Source organism: Brassica napus, chromosome A10 (assembly GCF_020379485.1).
Source record: "Brassica napus cultivar Da-Ae chromosome A10, Da-Ae, whole genome shotgun sequence".
Classification (NCBI taxonomy): domain Eukaryota; kingdom Viridiplantae; phylum Streptophyta; class Magnoliopsida; order Brassicales; family Brassicaceae; genus Brassica; species Brassica napus.
This window is the reverse complement of record NC_063443.1, coordinates 10,825,185-10,846,230: the sequence shown is the minus strand read 5'-3', so window position 1 is coordinate 10,846,230 and position 21,046 is coordinate 10,825,185. Positions and strand designations below refer to the sequence as shown.

General features: G+C 32.7%; 4 protein-coding genes across 7 annotated transcripts; 1 reads left to right on the top strand and 3 right to left on the bottom strand.

Moving 5' to 3' along the window:
* Positions 1–389: 389 nt before the first annotated feature.
* On the bottom strand, positions 390–1,738 carry LOC106370327. 2 transcript variants are annotated; one of them, XM_048742908.1, is made up of 4 exons: positions 1,284–1,738; positions 1,017–1,206; positions 722–793; positions 390–611 (listed from the first exon to the last, which is right to left on the bottom strand). In XM_048742908.1, exons 1-4 carry the CDS (start codon positions 1,647–1,649, stop codon positions 586–588), a joined length of 654 nt encoding a protein of 217 aa, XP_048598865.1. In that variant the 5' UTR covers positions 1,650–1,738; the 3' UTR covers positions 390–585. The 2 variants fall into 2 exon arrangements, with proteins under 2 accessions (XP_048598865.1, XP_048598866.1); XM_048742909.1 differs by having other exon boundaries at positions 725–793; positions 1,284–1,737.
* Positions 1,739–10,534: 8,796 nt separating this feature from the next.
* LOC106369628 lies at positions 10,535–12,078 on the bottom strand. Its single transcript, XM_022693289.2, has 4 exons — positions 11,589–12,078; positions 11,312–11,501; positions 10,990–11,040; positions 10,535–10,883 (listed from the first exon to the last, which is right to left on the bottom strand). The coding sequence occupies exons 1-4, from the start codon at positions 11,874–11,876 to the stop codon at positions 10,672–10,674; spliced, it is 741 nt and encodes a 246-aa protein (XP_022549010.2). The 5' UTR covers positions 11,877–12,078; the 3' UTR covers positions 10,535–10,671.
* Positions 12,079–15,802: 3,724 nt separating this feature from the next.
* Positions 15,803–17,244, bottom strand: LOC111201304. Its single transcript, XM_048742907.1, has 3 exons — positions 16,871–17,244; positions 16,601–16,787; positions 15,803–16,280 (listed from the first exon to the last, which is right to left on the bottom strand). The coding sequence occupies exons 1-3, from the start codon at positions 17,213–17,215 to the stop codon at positions 16,180–16,182; spliced, it is 633 nt and encodes a 210-aa protein (XP_048598864.1). The 5' UTR covers positions 17,216–17,244; the 3' UTR covers positions 15,803–16,179.
* A 201-nt stretch (positions 17,245–17,445) lies between these two features.
* On the top strand, positions 17,446–20,962 carry LOC106371485 (zinc finger CCCH domain-containing protein 64). 3 transcript variants are annotated; one of them, XM_013811568.3, is made up of 11 exons: positions 17,446–17,617; positions 17,689–17,944; positions 18,038–18,164; positions 18,255–18,374; positions 18,474–18,591; positions 18,857–19,278; positions 19,360–19,645; positions 19,734–19,827; positions 19,958–20,103; positions 20,384–20,586; positions 20,689–20,962. In XM_013811568.3, the coding sequence occupies exons 1-10, from the start codon at positions 17,546–17,548 to the stop codon at positions 20,510–20,512; spliced, it is 1,770 nt and encodes a 589-aa protein (XP_013667022.2). In that variant the 5' UTR covers positions 17,446–17,545; the 3' UTR covers positions 20,513–20,586; positions 20,689–20,962. The 3 variants fall into 3 exon arrangements, with proteins under 3 accessions (XP_013667022.2, XP_013667021.2, XP_013667020.2); XM_013811567.3 differs by having other exon boundaries at positions 17,689–17,962; positions 20,692–20,962; XM_013811566.3 differs by having other exon boundaries at positions 17,689–17,962.
* Positions 20,963–21,046: the final 84 nt, after the last annotated feature.

Genomic DNA, 21,046 nt, shown 5'->3' with positions numbered 1-21,046 from the left:
TAAAATGAAAATGTAGAAAAACACTTAAATAGATAAATTTTATTTTATACTAATTCATTTTTAAAAAAAAAAAAAAATAAAGTAATTAGAATTAGTTGAAAACATATAAAAGTGAACACGCAAATGGTTCAGAGAAACATACAATAGTGTAACACGTAAAAAATGATGTAAAAGTTTATTATGAGCAGTGGAGATATATAATACTAAAAGCCTCCAAAGAATATCAGATTTTTATGCGATTGAACTCCATATCTATTGTTTTCTTATTTTAGGCCTCATCTTATGGTTTCTGTTGTGTTTAATTGGTCTGCTCCTAATGTATGTGAAATTAGGTTCAGGTTTCTGCAGTTGATATCTTGACTTTTTAGGACACTTGAATACGGTTTCACTAGTGCTAATGAAAGATATAAAAGTTTAATCTTAGTTGAGGATACATGGAATTCTCACCTTCCCCCAAAAGGAGGATTAATCCAGAAATTACATAATTATTCCTCAAACATCATAACAAAAGAAAAGGTTCTTACACAACATAATTAGAGAGACCAAGAGACCAGCCACCCCTTGAACCGAAATAAGAGGACCCCTTCACCACTCTTGATTAATTTCCAACCCTGGTAGAATACCAAATACCAAAATCAAAAAACTAGTAGAACTAACTATGTATAACTTAGAAAATGAATAGAAACAATCTTTTGTCAGCAAGAGGAGATTATATTTATACCACCATGCTTTCTCTTCTTGGTTCTTCTAACGGACGCTTTCTCCGCAATGGAATCTTCATCCTCACATGTTCCTGCCAACACAAGTTGAATAAGCATAATAATATTCCTCATTACAACAACAAGTTACAAGAACAATCAAAGGTCCTTCTACACTAAAAAGTATAACTTGCAAAGTAAACATTTAAACTGACTGTCTTGATTTTTGCTACTTTAAGGCAAGGACAAAGAGACAACACAAGAGCTTCTTATTCCTACAGAGTAAAGGAGATCCAACTGATCCAAAGAAAATAATACCTTCTTGGTTGGGTTTAAGCCTGCAGAAGCTGTGTACAATCTCTCTACAGAACACATGGATGACCTTAGCTTGAAACACTTTCGTCTTCTTGTCAAGAGGATCTTTGGCTACAAATGTGATGAAGTAGACCTTTCCGCTGTTCAAATAAATATATGCTTTCTGAACATCAACGAACTCGAAACCAGTTCCCTGATTTCAAAACACACACAAACCGAATCAAAACCAAAAAAGTAAACCAGAGAGAGAGAGAGAGAGATGATGATCACCTCTCTTTTGTTGTAAATCTCAAGGGCTTCTGCAGCCAATCTACCGAAATAGACCCTACCGGTATCTGGTTTGCCGAGTGGGTAGAGTTCGTCGAGAAACGCAGGCTGGAAGTCGAAAAGGTAACGCAGCTTGGAGAAATCGACATCAAATCCCTGACTCTTCACGATCTGTTCGTTCATAATACGATACTCCTCCGCTAGTGTGTGATTGTGAATCCGCTCGTCAAGTTTCCCGCGGATCTTCTCCAGCAGAAGCTCCGTATCTTCGGGCTCGTTTCCAGGATAATACATGGTGCACGCGCTCACGCATTTAGGATCCCACGGGTCAGTGATGATCTCGTAATCGATTGTGCTTGATGAAGCCATCACAAACCCTAGTTTCTCAAGTTTGGGGTTAAAACGACAAAACCCTATTCTTCTCCTTTTTTCGGGTCGGAAAGAGAAGCTTTAATGCTCCGTCCTCAAAACATATTTACATATTTGTTCGCATCTTTCAGTTTATAGCGCTTAAGCCCACAAAGTTCAGATCTTTATGCGATTGTGCCCCATATTTATTGTTATTTTTATTTTAGTCCTCGTCTTTCTTATAGTTTTTCTCGTTTCGTGTGTATTCTGCGCCTCAAATACATTTTTAAATACGTGAATTTAGGTTGGGTTTAACTGGTGATTCCTCTTCGAATGATCAGAGCCGTGTTTTAACATCTTACTAGGTAAAAACCTGCGTCCTTGCGCGTAAAAGTACATCAATTTTACTTTATATTTTCATAATATTTTGTATCTCACAAAGATAGAAAACATGTATCATATACTATGAAGCACCGGGACGGCATATGCTTGACGTCTCCCGTACCAGCTGCGTTTCCGGGACGGGGACGGCGCGGGGACGGCGTGGGGACGTTTCCAAAACGTTTCAGAAGAGGTGGGGACGGCAGAGATTTTTGGGGACGGCTTGGTTAGGTTCCGGGGACGTTTCCTAAACGTTTCTTATGTAAAGTCCGTATAGTTTTGTAAAAAATTGATTATTTACCTTTTTTTTGATGTTTTTTAGTTTTGTAAAACAATTGAAAAAAGGAAACACGTACTTATATAAACAATTAGGGTTACAAAGTTTATCATCATCTCTTAAACTTAAACAACTTCTTATTCAGTTATTCACTTCATCTTCTTTCTCTCAATTGATTCACGTCAAAGGAAACACATTAAGTATGATTACAAATCCTGTTTTTTGGTTTGTCAATTCTCACGTAAAAGTAGATAGTATTAGATAGTATTGGTTTGCTATGGTTTGTTTCACCACGTACGTATCTGTGATTTCAACTTCTTATTCAGTTATAGTGATGTTTTATTTTATTTAAGATATTATTATGGTGTTTTATTTTATATGAGATTTATGCTTTGGTTTTAATATTTATATATACATATTTATTTATATATATATATATATATATATATATATAGACGTACCCATGCCGTACCCGTATCCATAAATTTTAGATTTAGCCGTTTCCCGTCCCCGTCCCCGCCCCCGTATCCGTCCCCGTATCCGTCCCGGTGCAACATAGATCATATATAATAATCAAACTATACTCAAACATATAAAACCAAACCCATGTTGGAAATTAAAAAAAATGCAGATGCTGAACCAAAAAAAACTATACGCATACATACATGGTACGTACAACTTGAAAAGAAAGATTATGCATTATATGTATGTAGTGTCTAAGTATGAGTAGGATAGGCATAGCAGAACAATTATCTTCTCCAAACAATATTCAATATCACTTCAGATAGGATTATTTTTTTACAAGAAATATTTTCCTATAATATACGGAAACTCTCTATCCTCAAGAACAATCCCATGAATATTAAAATTAAATTACAAAAGGAACGATTAAGTAAACCTAACCATTATTATTGTATGTTTTTCATTATAGTTATGAGTAAAAGATTTTCACGATAGCTTCCAGTGTATATATTCAACTGGGACATGACTTTTGGACATAGAGCTTACTCTCAACAACGTGCCCATTTCTCTTTATATTTCAAAGGTTAGCATCAGACTTCCTCAATAGTTTGCTTAGAGACTACTTCAATCATACTTGAGGCTAAAACTAAATAATTTGTATCTTAAAACTTAGTGAAAATATGTAGAAAAATAATATAAAAACCCATAACGTATAAACTGTAAAATCAACTGCCATTTTTTGACTTAGGAAAGCCATAATATTTTTTCAAACTTTGTTCTATGTCTTCAATATGCGTGATTAGAATCCCGAATTAAAAAGTGTATTTATAAGGTGTTTTATTGTAATGAGATTCAAATAATTAGTTAAACAAACGGATAACGAATGGATAACAACAGTACTATAAATTTTTTTTTTGTAAATTACATTCTCCCCAATCAATATGCCAAAACTTCAAAGCACATAGTACAACATTAGCATCAAACAAATACTACATTAGCATCAGTAAAGTTTCATTTTTTTTGTATCTCTAGAGTTTGTACTCCATAGGCAACACACTTGATTTCAACAAACCTGTGATTAGTTTAAAATTAGAACAAAACTTCTTTATTAATGAATGTTAATACAGAAATATTATTATTTCAAAATGCAGAAAACAATTGAGTACAAAATAACTTTTATCTTTTACATGGATTTGGATGGCTTCAAATCAGAAATGATACATATCACATCCATCAGAAATGATACATATCATATAACGTTAATCTTGTAGAGGGTAAGATTCATTTTCGTTTTGAGTGAGTATATGAGTATCTATATTATTAAAAGAGAAACATTCTGGAAAAATTTACTTATAAAAGGTTGTTGGAACCTTTCATTAGATTAATATTTTTTTGGTATTCCCTTATTTATCTCTAACAATAAGTAACTCAATATTCAATAACATTATATACCATATCATTCACCTATTTTTACTCCTTCTATGAGTTAATTTATATTTACAATATTTTTAAACAAGAATATCCTTGAGAATTCACACTATCATTAAAATTATTAAAGATTTTGTCATTCATAATTGGTAAGCCCCATTCTCATCTACACAAATCTTACGTGTAGATGACAAATCAAATAGTTTTTTAAGTTTTGTGTATTATTATAAAATATATAAGAATTATAATCAATTTTTTAAAAAATATTATCAAAAATTTCTAAGTTTTTATCGGGTCAATCTGTGTCGGTTCACGGGTTAATGGCATAATTTTCGGTTTTATCAGATTTTTAATTAATAGGTTTTCCTTAAATCTGAATTTTTTGGAAACATATTAATTGGTATAATCATGATAGAATTTACATGAATAATATAAGCCAATCCATATTATATACGGCCACCAGTTTACTGGTCCAATTGCAGGTGCGAATCAAATATGAAAACAATGTTTATATCTTAATTCGTCAATAAACTACATATGTATTCCTACTAAAAGGAGTTAAATTATTTTCAAAAATAAAATATTTTTCCTTACCATTTCAATGTTTCACGATTGGTTTCAGTTTTTTGGTTCTAAAGATATATGATTTGCTCGATTATTTATGAAAGTCAGTTTAATGTATGTTTTGTTTTTCTTCTTCAGTTTGCTACAGTTTAGTTCGCGGTTTCGGATAAATGTACACAAACCTATACACTATATATATTATGTTGAAATTTATTTAAATATATATTTAATTTTGAAAACAAACCCGCGCTTTTAAGCGCGGGTCAAAATCTAGTGCGAGTTTTATAACTCCTCCTATATATAATGTAGGCATCAAACCAAGATTTAATTACAATTATTTGGCTAATTAATACGTGAATATATGTTTGTCAGTTGAACGAAATTAGAGTACTAATATTAGCCTTATTTTAATTGAGTCGTTTGACCAAACTTCCATTGCTATATCTTTAACTGTCGTGCACGCGAAGATTCTCATTAGTAAACTCCGCGAAGATTCTCATTAGTAAACTCCCATATTTACTTTCCTAATGTACGTAGAAAATTAAGACAGTAATAATGATATGCATTAGCCAATCCCATGTGAAAGAGCACACACGAGTTATCTTAATACTATACACTATAGAGATTTATAAGGTTCATTGGAACTATATATTTTAAATCAGTCCAGTGGCAATGGTAGTAATTATTTTAGATAAGGAATATGAGAAAGACTGTCATGCTGACACCTTACCAAAATGGTAATGTTGTAAATATATTACAAATTTAAGGTTATTCTTCATATTTGCTTCTCTGTTAATAAGAAAGGGATTATACAAATGGAATCATCCTCATTATGTAGTTCCAAACATATATGTATATATTCCTATCAATTTATAGCCATTCCTAGATATGACGAATGAAATGTGTCTTTTTTTTTTGTAACTTGAAAAAGATTCATCAACTTTGATGTTATATATCATGTAACAAGTATTCATCATATCTTCGCCTGTTCAGTCGACCGAACAATTAAAAATCAAATACACAAATACCTTCTAATGTTTGGTTTTGATATTTTAGATATAAAAATCAGTCAAATATTTATAATTATTTGCTTCACTTTAATAACTTTTAATTCGTTTTGGTTCGATAGTCGTCAATTTTCAAAGCATAATTTATAATATTTCATAAAGGAGCTTTAACGATCTTTAGGGTCGTTTTAACTTTTAATATAGACCCATTAAGTTTGTGAAAGAAAGCAAATAACCCAAAACACTTCTCGTCTCCGTCAAATCAATAGTCTCTATCTCGGTAACACGACAACACACACACTACTAATGGCGCCCATAATCCTATTATTCGGAGATCTTTCGGACGTCTCATGCAGCTTTTCTAGCGAGATTTATCTCTCTCCTTCTTTTGCAACATACACTTAGCAAATATACACTTTAATTAAATACCATAGATTGAGAGATCACACGTAAATTGTATGCTTAAACAGACGTTCATCGCCGATGTTACAGTTGTCCTTTGAAGATTTGTGTTAGGAAAGGATAATGTTTACACCGATGTAGAAGATAGGCTTCATTGATAATGTTTTTTTTTTTTGATAATCCAAACAATCCGAACATCCTGGTGGGAATCTGACAAGCGTCTAAGTACACTTCCGCAAAAAATATTTTGAAGAACCACTTTTTCACCTTATTTTAATCAATAGTAGCCAGCAGGATCCGAACTTGGATCCGTATTGTGGCCAAAATTTCCTCAAGATCATTGCGCGGTCCTCGCTTAATTTGATAATGTCTTGGTATGATTCAAACAGTCTAATATAAAAGTTATCTATACCAAACCAAACCATTTTAACGCATACTTGGTATAATTCAAACAGTCTTATAACGTTGGTGTAACTAAAAATTAACAAAAATTCAAATTTTAAACCCTGCTATGTTATTGTCTAAAGTACTACCAACTATCTACAAAAATCAATTTAAATGTATTGCGTAAATCTTATTGTTAACAATATATTGTAGATACGATATTTAATAACAAAATCCGTAAATATGTATTGTAGTTACAATATATTTAATAACAAAATCCGGAAATATTTATATTGCTTCGTCTACAAGTTTTATTTAATATCACAATTAGTTATTATTTTACTTATACTTACATAATTTTTGCTAACCTACTTTAATTGGATTAACATTATCTCTTAGAAATTAAAAAAGTATATTCTAATTACAATATTCTCGCATAATATTCCTTATTCCACAAAGTAGCATATTTTATCAAAATTTTAAAATAATGTAACCTATATTTGCGTAACTCATGATAACATATAAATCATAATAACTTTAAAATTAAAAAAAATCTATATAAACACAAAATAATAATCTATGTAAACTTTGGTTTTCGCCGAAAAAACATATTCAAATTACAGTTTAAATTACGTTAAAGTTAAAATTTATGTTTAAAAAATAAATATAGTGGGTTAATGTTAAATGATTTTATTTTTGTTCTTTTGGCTTCGGGTATCTATAAAAGTTCGCCTGACGCTGTATTTATCATATATGTCAAAATGTTCATTTCAAACATTATTAATGTATTTGCTTGTTTATTGGACCAAACAAGAAAATACCAAAGACAGAAGATGAAAACATGAAGTTCAAGAACTGGTGTATGATCCTAGAGAAAAATGTAAAAAAAAATGAAGTTCAGTTGTTCTATGTTGTTCTGTTTAATGGATGTACATGATAAGTGTAAAGTTTTGGCTCACGTCCTAAATATCATTTAATAGGACGCCGGTGGTATTCAGTTTGATATGGATTTTTATTATTTTGGTTATTGAGTTGAGCAGCGAAGTTAGAATACATTTAAGAACAATAAAAAATTGGTTTAGATCAAGTTTGAGTACTTTGTGGTTTGGTTCACTTCAGTTTGGATAATAAAACTATAATCGAATTATTTTGGAAAGAATTCGGGTGGTTCGGTTTAAACATTTTGGGTTATTGAATGATTTAGCTTAAACAATTTAGTTTAAACTATAAATCGAATACTTTTGGAAATAATTTGGGTGGTTCGGTTTACACATTTTGGGTTATTGAATGATTTAGTTTATTTAAAATTCCTTTTAGATAATTTTTCCAGATATAAATATTTTAATTTTAAATTATTCTTAAATATTTTATCATTTTAATTTTTAAATATAACTAGCATTTTTTTTAAATCACAGTTTTTATATATGAATATACACATTTGGTTCTGATATTATAGATATCAAATATCAAAATCGTTTTAATATTCATAATTATTTGGTTGACCTTAATACCTTCTAATTCGCTTTGGATATTCGTTAACACTCCAAAAGGACCAAAGCATAACTTAACATAAACCCCTAAGCTAAAAGACCCAACTAACCCAAAACTCCTCTTGTCTCCATCAAATCGATGATATATCTCTCTTGACTCTCTCAGTAACTGACGACAGACTACCAAGGGCGCCTAGAATCCTACTCTGCAGAGATCCTCTCCGACGTCTCAATCAGCTCTTCAAGCGAGACTTATCTCTCTCACTCTATCACGATATCTCTTGATTCTGTATCTCCCTTGGGTTTAACCGAAGCCCGATATCATCATCAAATTAGAAAGTAGGAGCATAAAGTTTTCTTGCTGGTAAATTTCCTTTTCGGTGAAAATTTTGGAAATATTTACTTCAATGGTACTAGAGTGAGACCATGCGTAATCTGACATTATTGATTGACCTGCTTATAACTTTTGAATCTTACAAAAAAAGCCCTTTGAATTTAATCAAATGCCTTTAAGAATTTTATAATTATATTAAAATAAATAAAATTTGAATATAAATTATATATTACGATTTTTAAAATTATATATTACAGTCAATGCCATATGCCATGTACGATACCTGCACTCCTAAACACCTCTCCGTTGGCAGACTCGTGTCAGGAAATCATAATATTTTTGCCGAGGTAGAAGTCCAGGAAAGATAACTTCTTTGATATACATGTATATAATTATAAAGTGTTATTGTAGTTTGATAAAAAAAAAGTAATTATAAAGTGTTATTTTATAATCGATAAAATAACAAGATTGATAATACACAAAATACGAAACAGACAACAACATTTTTGAGATGTTTGGTTGCCAGTAAAAATGTTTCAAACAGAAAGTATAACTACACGCCACCTAAAAGGTTCACATTAAAGTAACAGTGCAACGCGTAAATTGTTCAGAGAAACATATAAAAGTGTGACACGTAAAAATAGCTCAGAAAACATATAAAAGTATAATCTGAGAAAAAAAGGTATAATCTGAGAGGACATCATTTGATACATGAAAATCTCAAGAATTTAAAAGCAGATTTCAGTTGATAACACTAAAGCTCCCAAAGTTTGTCAGATTTTTATGCGAGTGTATCCTATATCTATTGTTTTCTTATTTTAATCCTCATCTTTCTTGTAGTTTATGGTTTTGTGTTTATCTGGGCTGCTCCTTTTTTTTTATAACACGGGCTGCACCTTAAAAACATTTTAATATATGTGAATTTCGGCTCAGGTTTCTGCAGTTGACGGTTTCGCTTGATGTATCGTAGCTTTTTAGGACACTTGAATACGGTTTCACTAGTGCAAATGAAAGATATAAAAGTTTAATCCTAGTTGAGGATACATGGAATTCTCAAGTCTTTAACTTCCCCAAAAGGGGAGCAATCCAATTATTACGTAATTATTCTTCTACTTCATAACAATAGAAATGGTTCCAAGTTCTAAGACAATATATGTGGCCTTAAAGACACTTGAATATGGTTTTACTGTTATGAAACATATACTCCCTCTGTTTTTCAATATAAGTCGTTTTATAGAAAATTTTTTGTTCCAAATTATATGTCGTTTTTGGTTTTCTATGTAACATTTATTAATAATTAATGTTGTCCGACCAATGATAATATATTTTCTATTTTTCTATTGGTTGAATTGTGGTTAGGTAAATGGTTAATGATGTTTTTGTTCCGAAAATATAAGAAGTTAATGATTTTCTTAATCTATGTGCATAGCTTTAAAACGACTTATATTAAAAAACGGAGGGAGTAAAAGTTTAATCGGAGTATCATCTGATGCATGGAATTCTGAAGCCTTTAATTATTCCACAAACTCATAACAAAAGGAATGGTTAGCAGCACAACATAAGTAGGGAGACTAAGAGACGAGATACCCTTGCACCGAAGTAAGAGAGCCCTTCAACACCCTGGTTTAATTTTCAACTCTGGTAGAAAACTGAAGACCAAAATCAACAAACTAGTGGATATTTAATATATGTAATGAACGACAAAAGAAAGATTCTCTTGTCATAATGTAGAGATAATGATACGTATCATCTATCAATATGCTGACATGGCTAGTGCTGAGGATGACCTGGAAGGACTAAAGCAAAGGAAAGACTCGGGATGGTTGAGAGGCTTTGCCTTTAATCTGCAACAGGAAGAAGACGTATTATAAGTAGAGAGCCTGATTGAGGAATAGGTTATGCTTGATGTTGTAATTGGTAGACATATTAGTCTAGACCCGATCATATGAGTTTGGAGATTCAAAACGCACTCACATGAGAGTCTAGATTGAGTCAAGTCTCAAGCTATCTTGTAATTGATCGTTGTTAGAGTAATAAAGAGTGTGTTGTATTGAGTATCGATCTTCGTACTTATCAGATAACTAGTTAGTTATACCTTTCTTTCTTTCTTTCTTTTTTGTAATGGACGAGTTCGTCGCAATGGAATCTTCATCATCACATGTTACTGCCAACATAAGTTGAATACGATCATAATAGATTCACTCTTCATCTTCTTGATTTCTTTCAACTCTCTCGAGTTCTTACAATCACCATGGATTCCATATAATTTATATGAAAAGCCTAAAACCCTAGATGTAGTATATAGATGGCATCATCATGATAAGTCAAATGAAGCAAGGGCAAAGAATCGATTTGCAAGCTCACTCATCATCCTTTGCTTGTACTCATCTCCTTCTGCTCTGTTTTCATAAGTAGCTTCTGATGACCGTTGTTCTTTGCTCTTGGGCTGGGCTGCTTGCTTATCACCGAGGCCCAAACCATCACCTTTTAGGTTTGAATTAATACAACCTGGTTTAATTTTCAACCCTGGTGGAAAACCAAAATACCAAAAATAAAAAAACTAGTAGAAATAGATGTGTAATTTTAGAAATTGAAAAGAAAGACTCTTTTGTCACGAAGAAGAGAGTTATACTATGCTTTCTCTTCTTTTTACTTGAAATGGGCGCTTTCTTTGCAATGGACTCTTCATCATCACATGTTAGTGCCAACACAAGTTGAATACACAATTATGCTTCTTCATCACAACAACAACAAGAACAATCAAAAGCACTAAAAAATATATAACTTGCAAAGTGAACATGAAAACTAATTGTCTTAATTTCTACTTAAGGCAAGGACAAAGAGATAAGGTACACAAGCTTCTTTGTATTTCCACAACAATAAGCTTTCAGATGATATATCTACTTAACAAAGTAAAGAAAAATCCAACTAATTAATTCCAAGAAAACAAATACCTGGTTGATTGGGTTTAAGCCTGCAGAAGCTGTGTACAATCTCTCTACAGAACACATGAATGACCTTAGCTTGAAACACTTTCGTCTTCTTGTCAAGAGGATCTTTGGCTACAAATGTGATGAAGTAGACCTCTCCGCTGTTCGAGTCAATATTAGCTTTCTCAACCTCAACAAACTCAAAATTAGTCCCCTGATTTCAAAACACACACAAATTAAAAATCAACAATATTTAACAAACAATACTGATTCAAAGAGTAAACCAGTGAGAGATCATCACCTCTCTTTTTGTTGTAAATCTCAATGGCTTCCGCAGACAGTCTACCGAAACAGACCCGGCCGGTATCTGGTTTGCCGAGTGGATAGACTTCATCGAGAAACGCAGGCTGGAAATCGAAAAGGTAACGTAGCTTAGAGAAATCAACATCAAAGCCCTGTGACTTGACGATCTGGTCGTTGATGATACGGCACTCCTCGACTTGTGTGTGATAGTGGATCCGTATGTCACGTTTACCACGAATCTTCTCCAACATACGCTTCGTACCTTCAGGCTCTTTTCCAGGGACATACATACTGCACGCTCTCACACATTTAGGATCCCACGGGTCAGTGATCCCATGGTTCAAGGATCCTAAATGTGTGAGTTCAGTATCACACATTTAGGATCCCACGGGACATACATACTGAAGCCATCACAAACCCTAGTTTCTCAAGTTTGGGATAAAAACGACAAAACCTTATTCTTCTCTTTTTTTTTATCGGAAAAGATAAGCTTTATTACTCCGTTCTCTCTCTCTCCTTCAATCTCTATTATTAAAAGAGAAATACAAATATAAATAGCCTCTTAGTTTTCAAAGTTATTATATTTGAATGTCACTGAAGTAGTAAATTACCTACTTTTTAGTATTTTTGTCTTTTATAATTTAATTAATATATTTTCCTAAAATAAAATATATCAAATTATGTTTATTTATTTAAAAAATGTTTCCTATATAATCTGGATAAACAATAAATTATACTTAATTAATGTCGAAAATGTAACAAAATTTTATTATTACGGGGTGATTATTTTTTATTTTGGTATATTAACTATGTCTAAAAAAACATAAAAGTGTTATAAAAATACACTAGATTTTGACCCGCCCTTTAAAAGAGCGGGTATGTTTTTTGTTTTAACTCTTTTTTTTTAGAAATTTAATTTTTATATTTATGTTTTCTTTGTAATTATATTTGTGTTTTTCTATATAATCATATTTGTGTATTAATCTTTATCAAAATCTACTTTATAACATAATAATAATTTAAAAGTTGACCCGCCGATCTACACACGTTTCTTTGTTAATTATATGCACATATGCCCTTTTTGTAGTTGTCTATTCTAGATCTTGATCCGTGTTTCAAGTGCGGGTAAAATGTTAGTTTCTAATTTTTTTTTGTTTTTTGTGTAAATATGTAACCTTTTTCTGTAATTTTTTCTTATATGTTATACAAATTTAATTTATATGTTTGTGTATAATATTTTTTAGAAAAATATTAGTAAGAGGTTTTGATAATTGCATTGAATTTGTGATGTTGCATAACTACACAATTGTTCCATAGCCATTTCATACATTAATTTTGCACTTTATCCTAAACAGTGATTAACTTTTTTTTTGAAAAAAAATAACAAAATATAGTTATAATTCTTTTTAGTAATTAAATAGAAAACATTATATATTTTCATTAAACTTTCAAGATTTAATTTCATATATAAATATTTATATACCGTTATTATTAGATGCACATTTAAAATTATACAATACTCAAAATACATTCCACTTAAATCCATGGAGGGATGATTAAGATGTTAAAATAGTAAATCCATATTATTTAAACCCGTCTCATTTTTCACCGACCCGTTTAAATCCTAAATCTGTTTAAACTTATTTAATTTTGATATCTTAATAAGTATTCATTTAAATATGTGATAATTATATTGAAAAAATTCAAATTGGGTTAGATTTATTTAAAGTATTTTGAATACAGTTACACATTTAATTATTAAAACTGTTTTGTATTTGATTAATGCAATGCATGATTTATGAAATAATCCGTAAAAATCTATAATCGTAAAATATCAATTGTAACATGTTCTACTATATTATAAAATAATATGAATGTTAGTTAATTTGTAATATGTTATTTTACCAAGTAAATATATATTTATTCAATTTTATTATTTAAATTAAGAAAAAAATTTAGTTCATAAATTAAATTTTATTTTCTAAATTAATAAATTTATTTATTAAACTATATTTATATGAATATATAGGTTTAGATTTTGTTTTCAGAATTGGAGCCAAATATATTTATTGATTTCAGTAGTATTATATCCTGAAATTTGGAATATGTTGTGAGTGCAATATCTTATCAATTAATATTGATACTGTTTTTAGTTGGGAGATAAATATTTATAACAAAGTACATTCTGATATTAAAAGTTTTCTTTTGACAAATATAATTTTTTTTTGACAAATAAGACAAATATGATATTAAAAGGTTTTAAACTTTATTATGAAAAACCTTGTGTGCTAATGAATCATGCACTCCTTAGATGGCTAATAGGCTCATTCCCATTTTATTATAGTAAAGGCACATGAGAGAGACCACGTGACATCTTCTTCTTTATGTTAAACCTAATTTTGTCTTGTATTTTTTCACAGTCGCCGTTCTGTTTTTTGTTAACGTTATGAAACTTCTCAAATATACAGGTTTTTAATCGTATAAACTTGTACATCTGTTATCTTTACAGAAACTTTAACAATCGAGATCCTAACTTTTACCAACACCAACAAACTTCTCAACTCAGTTACTCAGGTGATTTGTTTCAAAATAACAGTTTTAGAGGACAAAAATTGGTTGACCGTAGAATATCACCGATCAAACCATGAACAGAGCAATCAATGCGTTTTCGGCAATTTTTTGAACAGAGGATGAAAATAAAACGTGGAAGTGTTTGAAAAATAGAATTTGGTAGTTTTTAAATAAATCAGATACAATTATATTAAAATAATAATATGTACTCCCTTAAATAAAGGAAATAAATATATTAAACATAACATTTTATCAAAAGTATGATTCATGTTTATTGAGAATAATTTTGTATCAGAAAATGTCGCATATTTTTAGAAGGCTGGACAAAGAAGAGTTAAAAAAAATAGAATCAAAGAGAACAATAGAAAATCCAGTTTGTTTTCAAAAACATTTTGTATCCTAAATAATAGAGTTGCGGGTCCCACCACTTAATACCAGAAAAAAAGATCACGATGAATATATTTATAACAAAAAAACATAGGTTTATAATAATTCAGTGGCAGGGATTTGTAATTATTTTCAAAATAGGAGGGTATCTCAAAAAAGCCCCTTGTGTTTTAATAGTATTGATAATATAAATATTGAATTACCATTGAATTATTTAATCATATAAATCAAATATAAAATGAATATCCGCGCAGGTGCGCGGATCAAGCGTGATAATATATTAAATTATTTAATCATATAAATCAAATATAAAAATAGATAACCATTTTATTTTACACTAAAATTTTGATCCTAAAAAATACATTTGCACGAACATACGAGTTATATTTTAAAAATAGAGTTGTAACAGTTGACGGATCAAAAAATAAAATAAAATTATTCATTATAAATTTTAAAATGATTGTCTTAAAAAATATATTAAATAATTATTAAATATATATATATATATATATTAATTTTAAAAACATATATTACCATTTATATAAGATAAAATTTTTTTTTTTGCAAACCAAAAATGAATACCCTCAAGCTCTAGTGTTATTTATGTTTTGGTTCGCAACTCTTACTTGATAGCACTAAGGTATCAGATCTTTACGCGATTGTGCCCCATATTTATTGTTATTTTTCTTTGAGTCCTCGTCTTTCTAATTTTTTCTTGTCAACTATCTCCTATGAAACTATTTTCTTTTTATTTTTATTTTTATTTTTTATGAAACTATTTTCAATGTAACACGTAAAAATGGTTCAGAGAAATATGTAAAAGTGTAACACGTAAAAATGGTTCAGAGAAACATGCAAAAGTTTAATCTGGTAGTGGAGATATCATTTGATCTCAAGAAGAGAATTTGTACTCCCTACACACAACATATTCCCTATTTGCACTCCATACCCTATTTCCCCCCATTTTTTTTCCCCCCATCATCACCTTTTTCCCTCAACTCTATGGTATCTCACTTCTTTTTGTATATTGAGCTAATTTACTCTTAAAAGTAATTTCAGTTGATAACACTTAACCCCCAAAGTATATGAGATTTTTATGCGATTGTACTCCATATCTATTGTTTTTTTTTAAACTGTCCATATCTATTGTTTTCTTATTTTAGTCCCCATCTTTCTTGTGGTTTCTGGTTTGTGTTTATTTGGTTTGCTCCTCTTTAGCTTTAATATATGTGAATTTAGATTCAGGTTTCTGCAGTTGAGAATTTCGCTTTATGCTTATCTTGGCTTTTTAATTAGGTCACTTGAATATGGTTTCACTAGTGTAAAATGTACGTAAATGAATCATATAAAAGCTTAATTTTTTTTTGTCAGCATATAAAAGCTTAATCTTAGCTGAGGATACATGGATTCTCAAGCCTTTAACCCTCACCAAAAGGGGGAATAATCCAAAAATTACATAATTATTCCTCAAACCTCATAACAAAAGAAAAGGTTCTTCTACAATATAATTATAGATACCAAGAGACCAGCCAACCCTTGAACCGAAATAAGACCCCCCCAAACGAGTAGAAATATAACGTAACTTATAGAGACTGAAAAGAAATACTGTTTTTTTCATAAAGAAGAGGTAACTAGTTAGTCATACCATGCTTTCTTTTCTTTTTTCTTGTAATGGACGCTTCCTTTGAAATGGGCTCTTTCTTTGCAATGGACTCTTCATCAACACATGTTACTGCCAACACAAGTTGAATAGGCATCACTATATTCCTCATTACAACAACAAGAACAATCAAAGGTCCCTCTACACTAAAAAAGTATAATTTGAAAAGTGAACATTTAAACTGATTGCCTTGATTTTTTTTATTAAGGCAAGGAAAATGAAATAACACAAGCTGCTTCTCCACAGGACTACAACAAAAGGATTTCAGATGATCGATGTCTAGTTAACAAAGTGAAAATTTTTAATTCAGGCAAGGACAAAGACATAAGTTAACACAAGCTTCTTCCTCCTACAAAGTAAAGAAAATCTAACTAATTCCAAGAAAATAATACCTGGTTGATTGGGTTTAAGCCTGCAGAAGCTGTGTACAATCTCTCTACAGAACACATGGATGACCTTAGCTTGAAACACTTTTGTCTGGTTCCAAGAATCTTTGGCTACAAATGTGATGAAGAAGACCTCTCCGCTGTTAGAGTATATATTTGCTTTCTCAACCTCAACGAACTCAAAACTAGTCCCCTGATTTCAAAACACACACACAAATCAAAAATCAAAATTCACAATGTTTTTGACAAAAGACTGAACCAAAGAGAGATCACCACGTCTCTTTTGTTGTAGATCTCAATGGCTTCTGCAGACAGTTTACGAAAAAAGTCCCTGCCGGTATCGCTATCGCAATCATCGAGAAACGCAGGCTGGAAATCGAAAAGGTAACGCAGCTTGGAGAAATCGACATCGAAGCCCTGACTCTTCACGATCTGTTCGTTGATGATACGATACTCCTCAGCTAGTGTGTGATTGTGAATCCGTTCGTCAAGTTTCCCTCGAATCTTCTCCAACAGAAGTTCCGTATCTTCGGGCTCTTCTCCAGGGAAATACATGCAGCACGCGCTCACACATTTAGGATCCCACGGGTCAGTGATGATCTCGTAATCTGATGAAGCCATCACAAACCCTAGACAAGAGAAGCTTTAAAATACACACTTATGTTTCGCTCCTCCAATTCTTTTTTATTCTGCCTTTAAATAATAGCACAAAATCCCCCAAAATATCGTATCTTAATGCGATTGTGCCCCATAATTATTGTTTTTGCTTATTTTAGTCCTCATTTTTCTTATAGTTTCGTATTTAAGCCTTGACTTGTTGAAAGCCCATTAAACTTATCAGAGAAGGCCCAATACACCCAAACCTCCTCTCGTCTCCGTCGTCGTTACCTCTCTCTCTCTCTCTCTCTCTCTCTCTCTCTCACAGTAACACGACACAGTGCTTGCTTACTAATGGCGCCCAGAATCCTACTCTGCGGAGATCCTGTGGGACGTCTCAGTCAGCTCTTCAAGCGAGTCCAATCGGTATCTCTCTCTATCTCCTTCTGATTCTGTATCTCCCTAGGGTTTTAATCGAATCCCAATTCTTCACGCAGGTTAGCAAATCAGCAGGTCCATTCGACGCACTAATCTGCGTCGGCCAGTTCTTCCCCGATTCACCGGAGCTTCTAGACGATTTTCTCGATTACGCCCAAGGCCGAGCTCAAATCCCGATCCCTACTTACTTCACCGGAGACTACGGCGTCTCCGCCCCCAAAATCCTCTCCGCGACGGCCAAGAAAGCAGAGAATCAAGGGTTTAAGATGGACGGGCTCGAGGTCTGCCACAACTTGTTTTGGTTAAGAGGAAGCGGCAAGTTCACTCTTCATGGTAATTTTCAAATAATCAAATCTTGTTTAATTTGTTTGTGAACGTTGCTGATTTGGATTGTGGTTTTGGTTTTAGGTTTGTCTGTTGCTTACTTATCTGGTAGGGAGTCGTGTGATGGTCAGTTTGGCAAGTACAGTCAAGATGATGTTGATGCTCTTCGTGCCCTCGCTGATGATTCTGGAGTTGTTGATTTGTTTTTGACATATCCTTTTTTTTGGGAATTTGGATTGGTTTCTTTATGTTTCATGTTTTTTTTAGTGATTGATTGTTGGTCCTTAATTTGTGTCTTTACTAATGTGTGGCCTGCGGGGGTTACCAACAGAGCTAAGGAGTCTGATATTCCTGCTCATGTTTCTGATTCGTCTTTTTGTGATTCCAATGTTTCTGAATTGGTTAAGGAAGTTAAACCTCGGTATGTGTGGTTTTGTAGATTCGTATTATTGTTGTTACTAGGAGGTATTGATAAGTTTGGAACTTATTTGTTGTTTGTGTTTGTGTGTGTTTGTGACAGTTATCACATTGCAGGTTCGATGGGGGTGTTTTATGCTCGTGAACCTTACTTAAACGTTGATTCTAGTCATGTAACTCGCTTTCTTGGCCTTGCTCAAGTTGGAAACAAAAACAAACAGGTATGTTCTTTGATAGTTACTCCTGTCACCCGAGCTTGGCAGTTCATTACTTTTGTCTCTAGGTTTTGGTTTCGCCACTTGCCTCCGGAATTTTACTGACAGTTACCCGTTGCTATCAATTGCTATTCTTTAGCTGTATGTATGTATGGTTCCTCCTAGATCCATATATTTTGGATGCAGAGTCTATGCAAGAATCATTCTCTTATGCGTTTTTTTTGCCGGGGGGTTTTCGTGACCACTGTTACTCCATTTTTCCTGTATGCAGAAGTTTCTTCATGCACTTTCTCCTACACCAACATCTACCATGTCACCATCAGAGCTTAGTGCAAAGCCTCCAAACACTACACTCTGTCCTTATACGTTACAAGAGGGAGCTGCTGAATCGAAGAAGAGGTCAAACGACGATGCCTCTGATTCACAGTATTGGAGGTACGATGTCTCGAAGCGGCAAAAGAATGGATCTGATGGGGAAAAGCTCTGTTTCAAGTTTGTGTGCTCAGGGTCCTGTCCTCGTGGAGAAAGTTGCCATTTCCAACACAACGCTGAGGCAAGAGAACAGTGCCGTAGAGGTGTTTGTCTTGATCTTATCATCAAAGGAAAGTGTGAAAAGGGCCCAGAGTGCAGCTACAAGCATGAGTTTCAAGATTTGAGTGTACAAAGGAAGCCCAGATCTGAAAATGCTAACAGGTATTCACTGATTTAGAGAATAAATGTCATTTTTACTATGGGCTGAGAAAGTAATTGTTTTTTCAAATTTGTTTCTCTCAGGTCTAAAGAATGCTGGTTTTGTCTATCAAGCCCGAGTGTGGAGTCACATTTGATCGTCAGTGTTGGGGAAAGCTTTTATTGTGCTCTACCCAAAGGTTCACTAGTCGACGACCACATATTGATAATCCCAATCGAACATTTGCCCAATACTCTGGCTTTGTCCCCTGAGGGTGAATCAGAGCTCAGTAGATACCGAAATGGTCTGAGAAATTGTTATAAGAGCCAAGGAAATGATGCAGTTTTCTTTGAATTGGTCTCTAAACGTGTTTCTCATGCTAACCTCCAGGTAAGAAAAGTTTCAATTCCAAATCAGGTAGATCTTTAGGGTTGTAAAGTTTACTTACATTAGTTCGATTTTTTTATATTTTCTGTAGGTTGTTCCTGTACCATCATCCAGAGCTCGTCTTCTTCCTAATATCTTTAGCTTGGCTGCTGAAAAACTGGGCTTTAAGCTTGTGACGAAAAAGTGTAAGCTACATCTCTTGTTGTTTATCTTCTCTATCTTATCAAATCATTGGACTTTATCAACTCAGACTATACCTACGTTCTTCCTTTGCATTTTGAGTTCTTGTACTAAATTATGTTGTCTTTCTCGCAGTTAGTGATAGTTCCGAGGGCAGAAAGTATCTGCAGAAGGAATACGATGCAGCTTTGGGTCTCTTCTATGTGGAACTTCCTGATGGAACTGTGCTATCACACACCCTAGAAGAGAACGAAGTATTCCCTGCACAATTTGGACGGGAGGTAAACCATTTTATGCAGTACCAGGCGACTTTTATATTATACTTAAGAAATTATCCGGCGATAACTGAAGTCTTTTCTTTCGATTTCCATCGATTAAATCTTCCACGTGCTGTCAACTTATGTTCTTCTTAATACAGAGTGGCCATCCACATGAGACCTTTGCATGCTCTAGCCATATTAATTAAGTTTTGTATTTAGTCAGATAGATAACATGGATAGTACTGCAGACAGGACCATCCGGTATATTTTGCTGTCTGGATAATGACTTTGGGTTTTACAGGTCCTAGCAGGGTTGCTAAAGATCCCAGATAGAGCAGACTGGAGAAACTGTAAGATTAGCCAAGAAGAGGAGGCAAAGCTGGTTGAAGATTTCAAGAAACAATTTCAAGAATTTGACCCTTTTGAGTAATCTTGCTGAATTATATGTTATTTTGTCCGCATCAGTCAAGCTTAACTCAGTGTGACAGTGTCCACTACGCTCAGGTATTCTGCTGCTGCTCCAGCATAGTACCAAATTTCTAAGATATTCCATCATGTTTAAATAATTATGTTTCCTGCTAACCCGCCTTTACTTCACATTTTCAGTAGGTCGGGAGCTGGATCATGAGATGCCATCGTCATTGAAAGGTCTCTCCATGTTTAGAAACAGGTTCCTAAACAGTGTACTTTTTCTTGCAAACACTTTCGTTGATATAGTACCTATTTTAGAAGAGAGTGATCACCGCAGAAGCATGTGCTTGACCTTTTTTTCACCTAAACTAGTCATTGTCCTTGGTCCCCTTTTATTTTTCTTGTTGGTTGGTTAAAACAAAGTACCTTTTTTTTCTACTTTACGGTAATCTCTATCATTATTATCCAAGATGGTGTTAAAAAAGAAGCTCCTTCATAGAGTCTAAACAAATAACCAGTTAGTATCTGGTTTCAGCTATAAATCAATAATCAC

Excerpts from the sequence above, each read along its gene's own strand:
- LOC106370327 (XM_048742908.1), bottom strand. The coding sequence starts at position 1,649 with ATGGCTTCATCAAGCACAATCGATTACGAGATCATCACTGACCCGTGG. Across the intron at positions 794-1,016 it reads GCTTAAACCCAACCAAGAAG|GAACATGTGAGGATGAAGAT; the intron begins GTATTATTTTCT and ends TTGTGTTGGCAG. Across the intron at positions 612-721 it reads CAAGAAGAGAAAGCATGGTG|GGTTGGAAATTAATCAAGAG; the intron begins GTATAAATATAA and ends GTATTCTACCAG.
- LOC106369628 (XM_022693289.2), bottom strand. The coding sequence starts at position 11,876 with ATGTCCCTGGAAAAGAGCCTGAAGGTACGAAGCGTATGTTGGAGAAGA. Across the intron at positions 11,041-11,311 it reads GCTTAAACCCAATCAACCAG|AGTCCATTGCAAAGAAAGCG; the intron begins GTATTTGTTTTC and ends GTGATGATGAAG. Across the intron at positions 10,884-10,989 it reads TAAAAAGAAGAGAAAGCATA|GGTTGAAAATTAAACCAGGT; the intron begins GTATAACTCTCT and ends GTTTTCCACCAG.
- LOC111201304 (XM_048742907.1), bottom strand. The coding sequence starts at position 17,215 with ATGGCTTCATCAGATTACGAGATCATCACTGACCCGTGGGATCCTAAA. Across the intron at positions 16,788-16,870 it reads AGATCTACAACAAAAGAGAC|GGGACTAGTTTTGAGTTCGT; the intron begins GTGGTGATCTCT and ends TTTTGAAATCAG. Across the intron at positions 16,281-16,600 it reads GCTTAAACCCAATCAACCAG|TAACATGTGTTGATGAAGAG; the intron begins GTATTATTTTCT and ends TTGTGTTGGCAG.
- LOC106371485 (XM_013811567.3), top strand. The coding sequence starts at position 17,546 with ATGGCGCCCAGAATCCTACTCTGCGGAGATCCTGTGGGACGTCTCAGT. Across the intron at positions 18,592-18,856 it reads TTGGAAACAAAAACAAACAG|AAGTTTCTTCATGCACTTTC; the intron begins GTATGTTCTTTG and ends TCCTGTATGCAG. Across the intron at positions 20,104-20,383 it reads CTGCACAATTTGGACGGGAG|GTCCTAGCAGGGTTGCTAAA; the intron begins GTAAACCATTTT and ends TGGGTTTTACAG.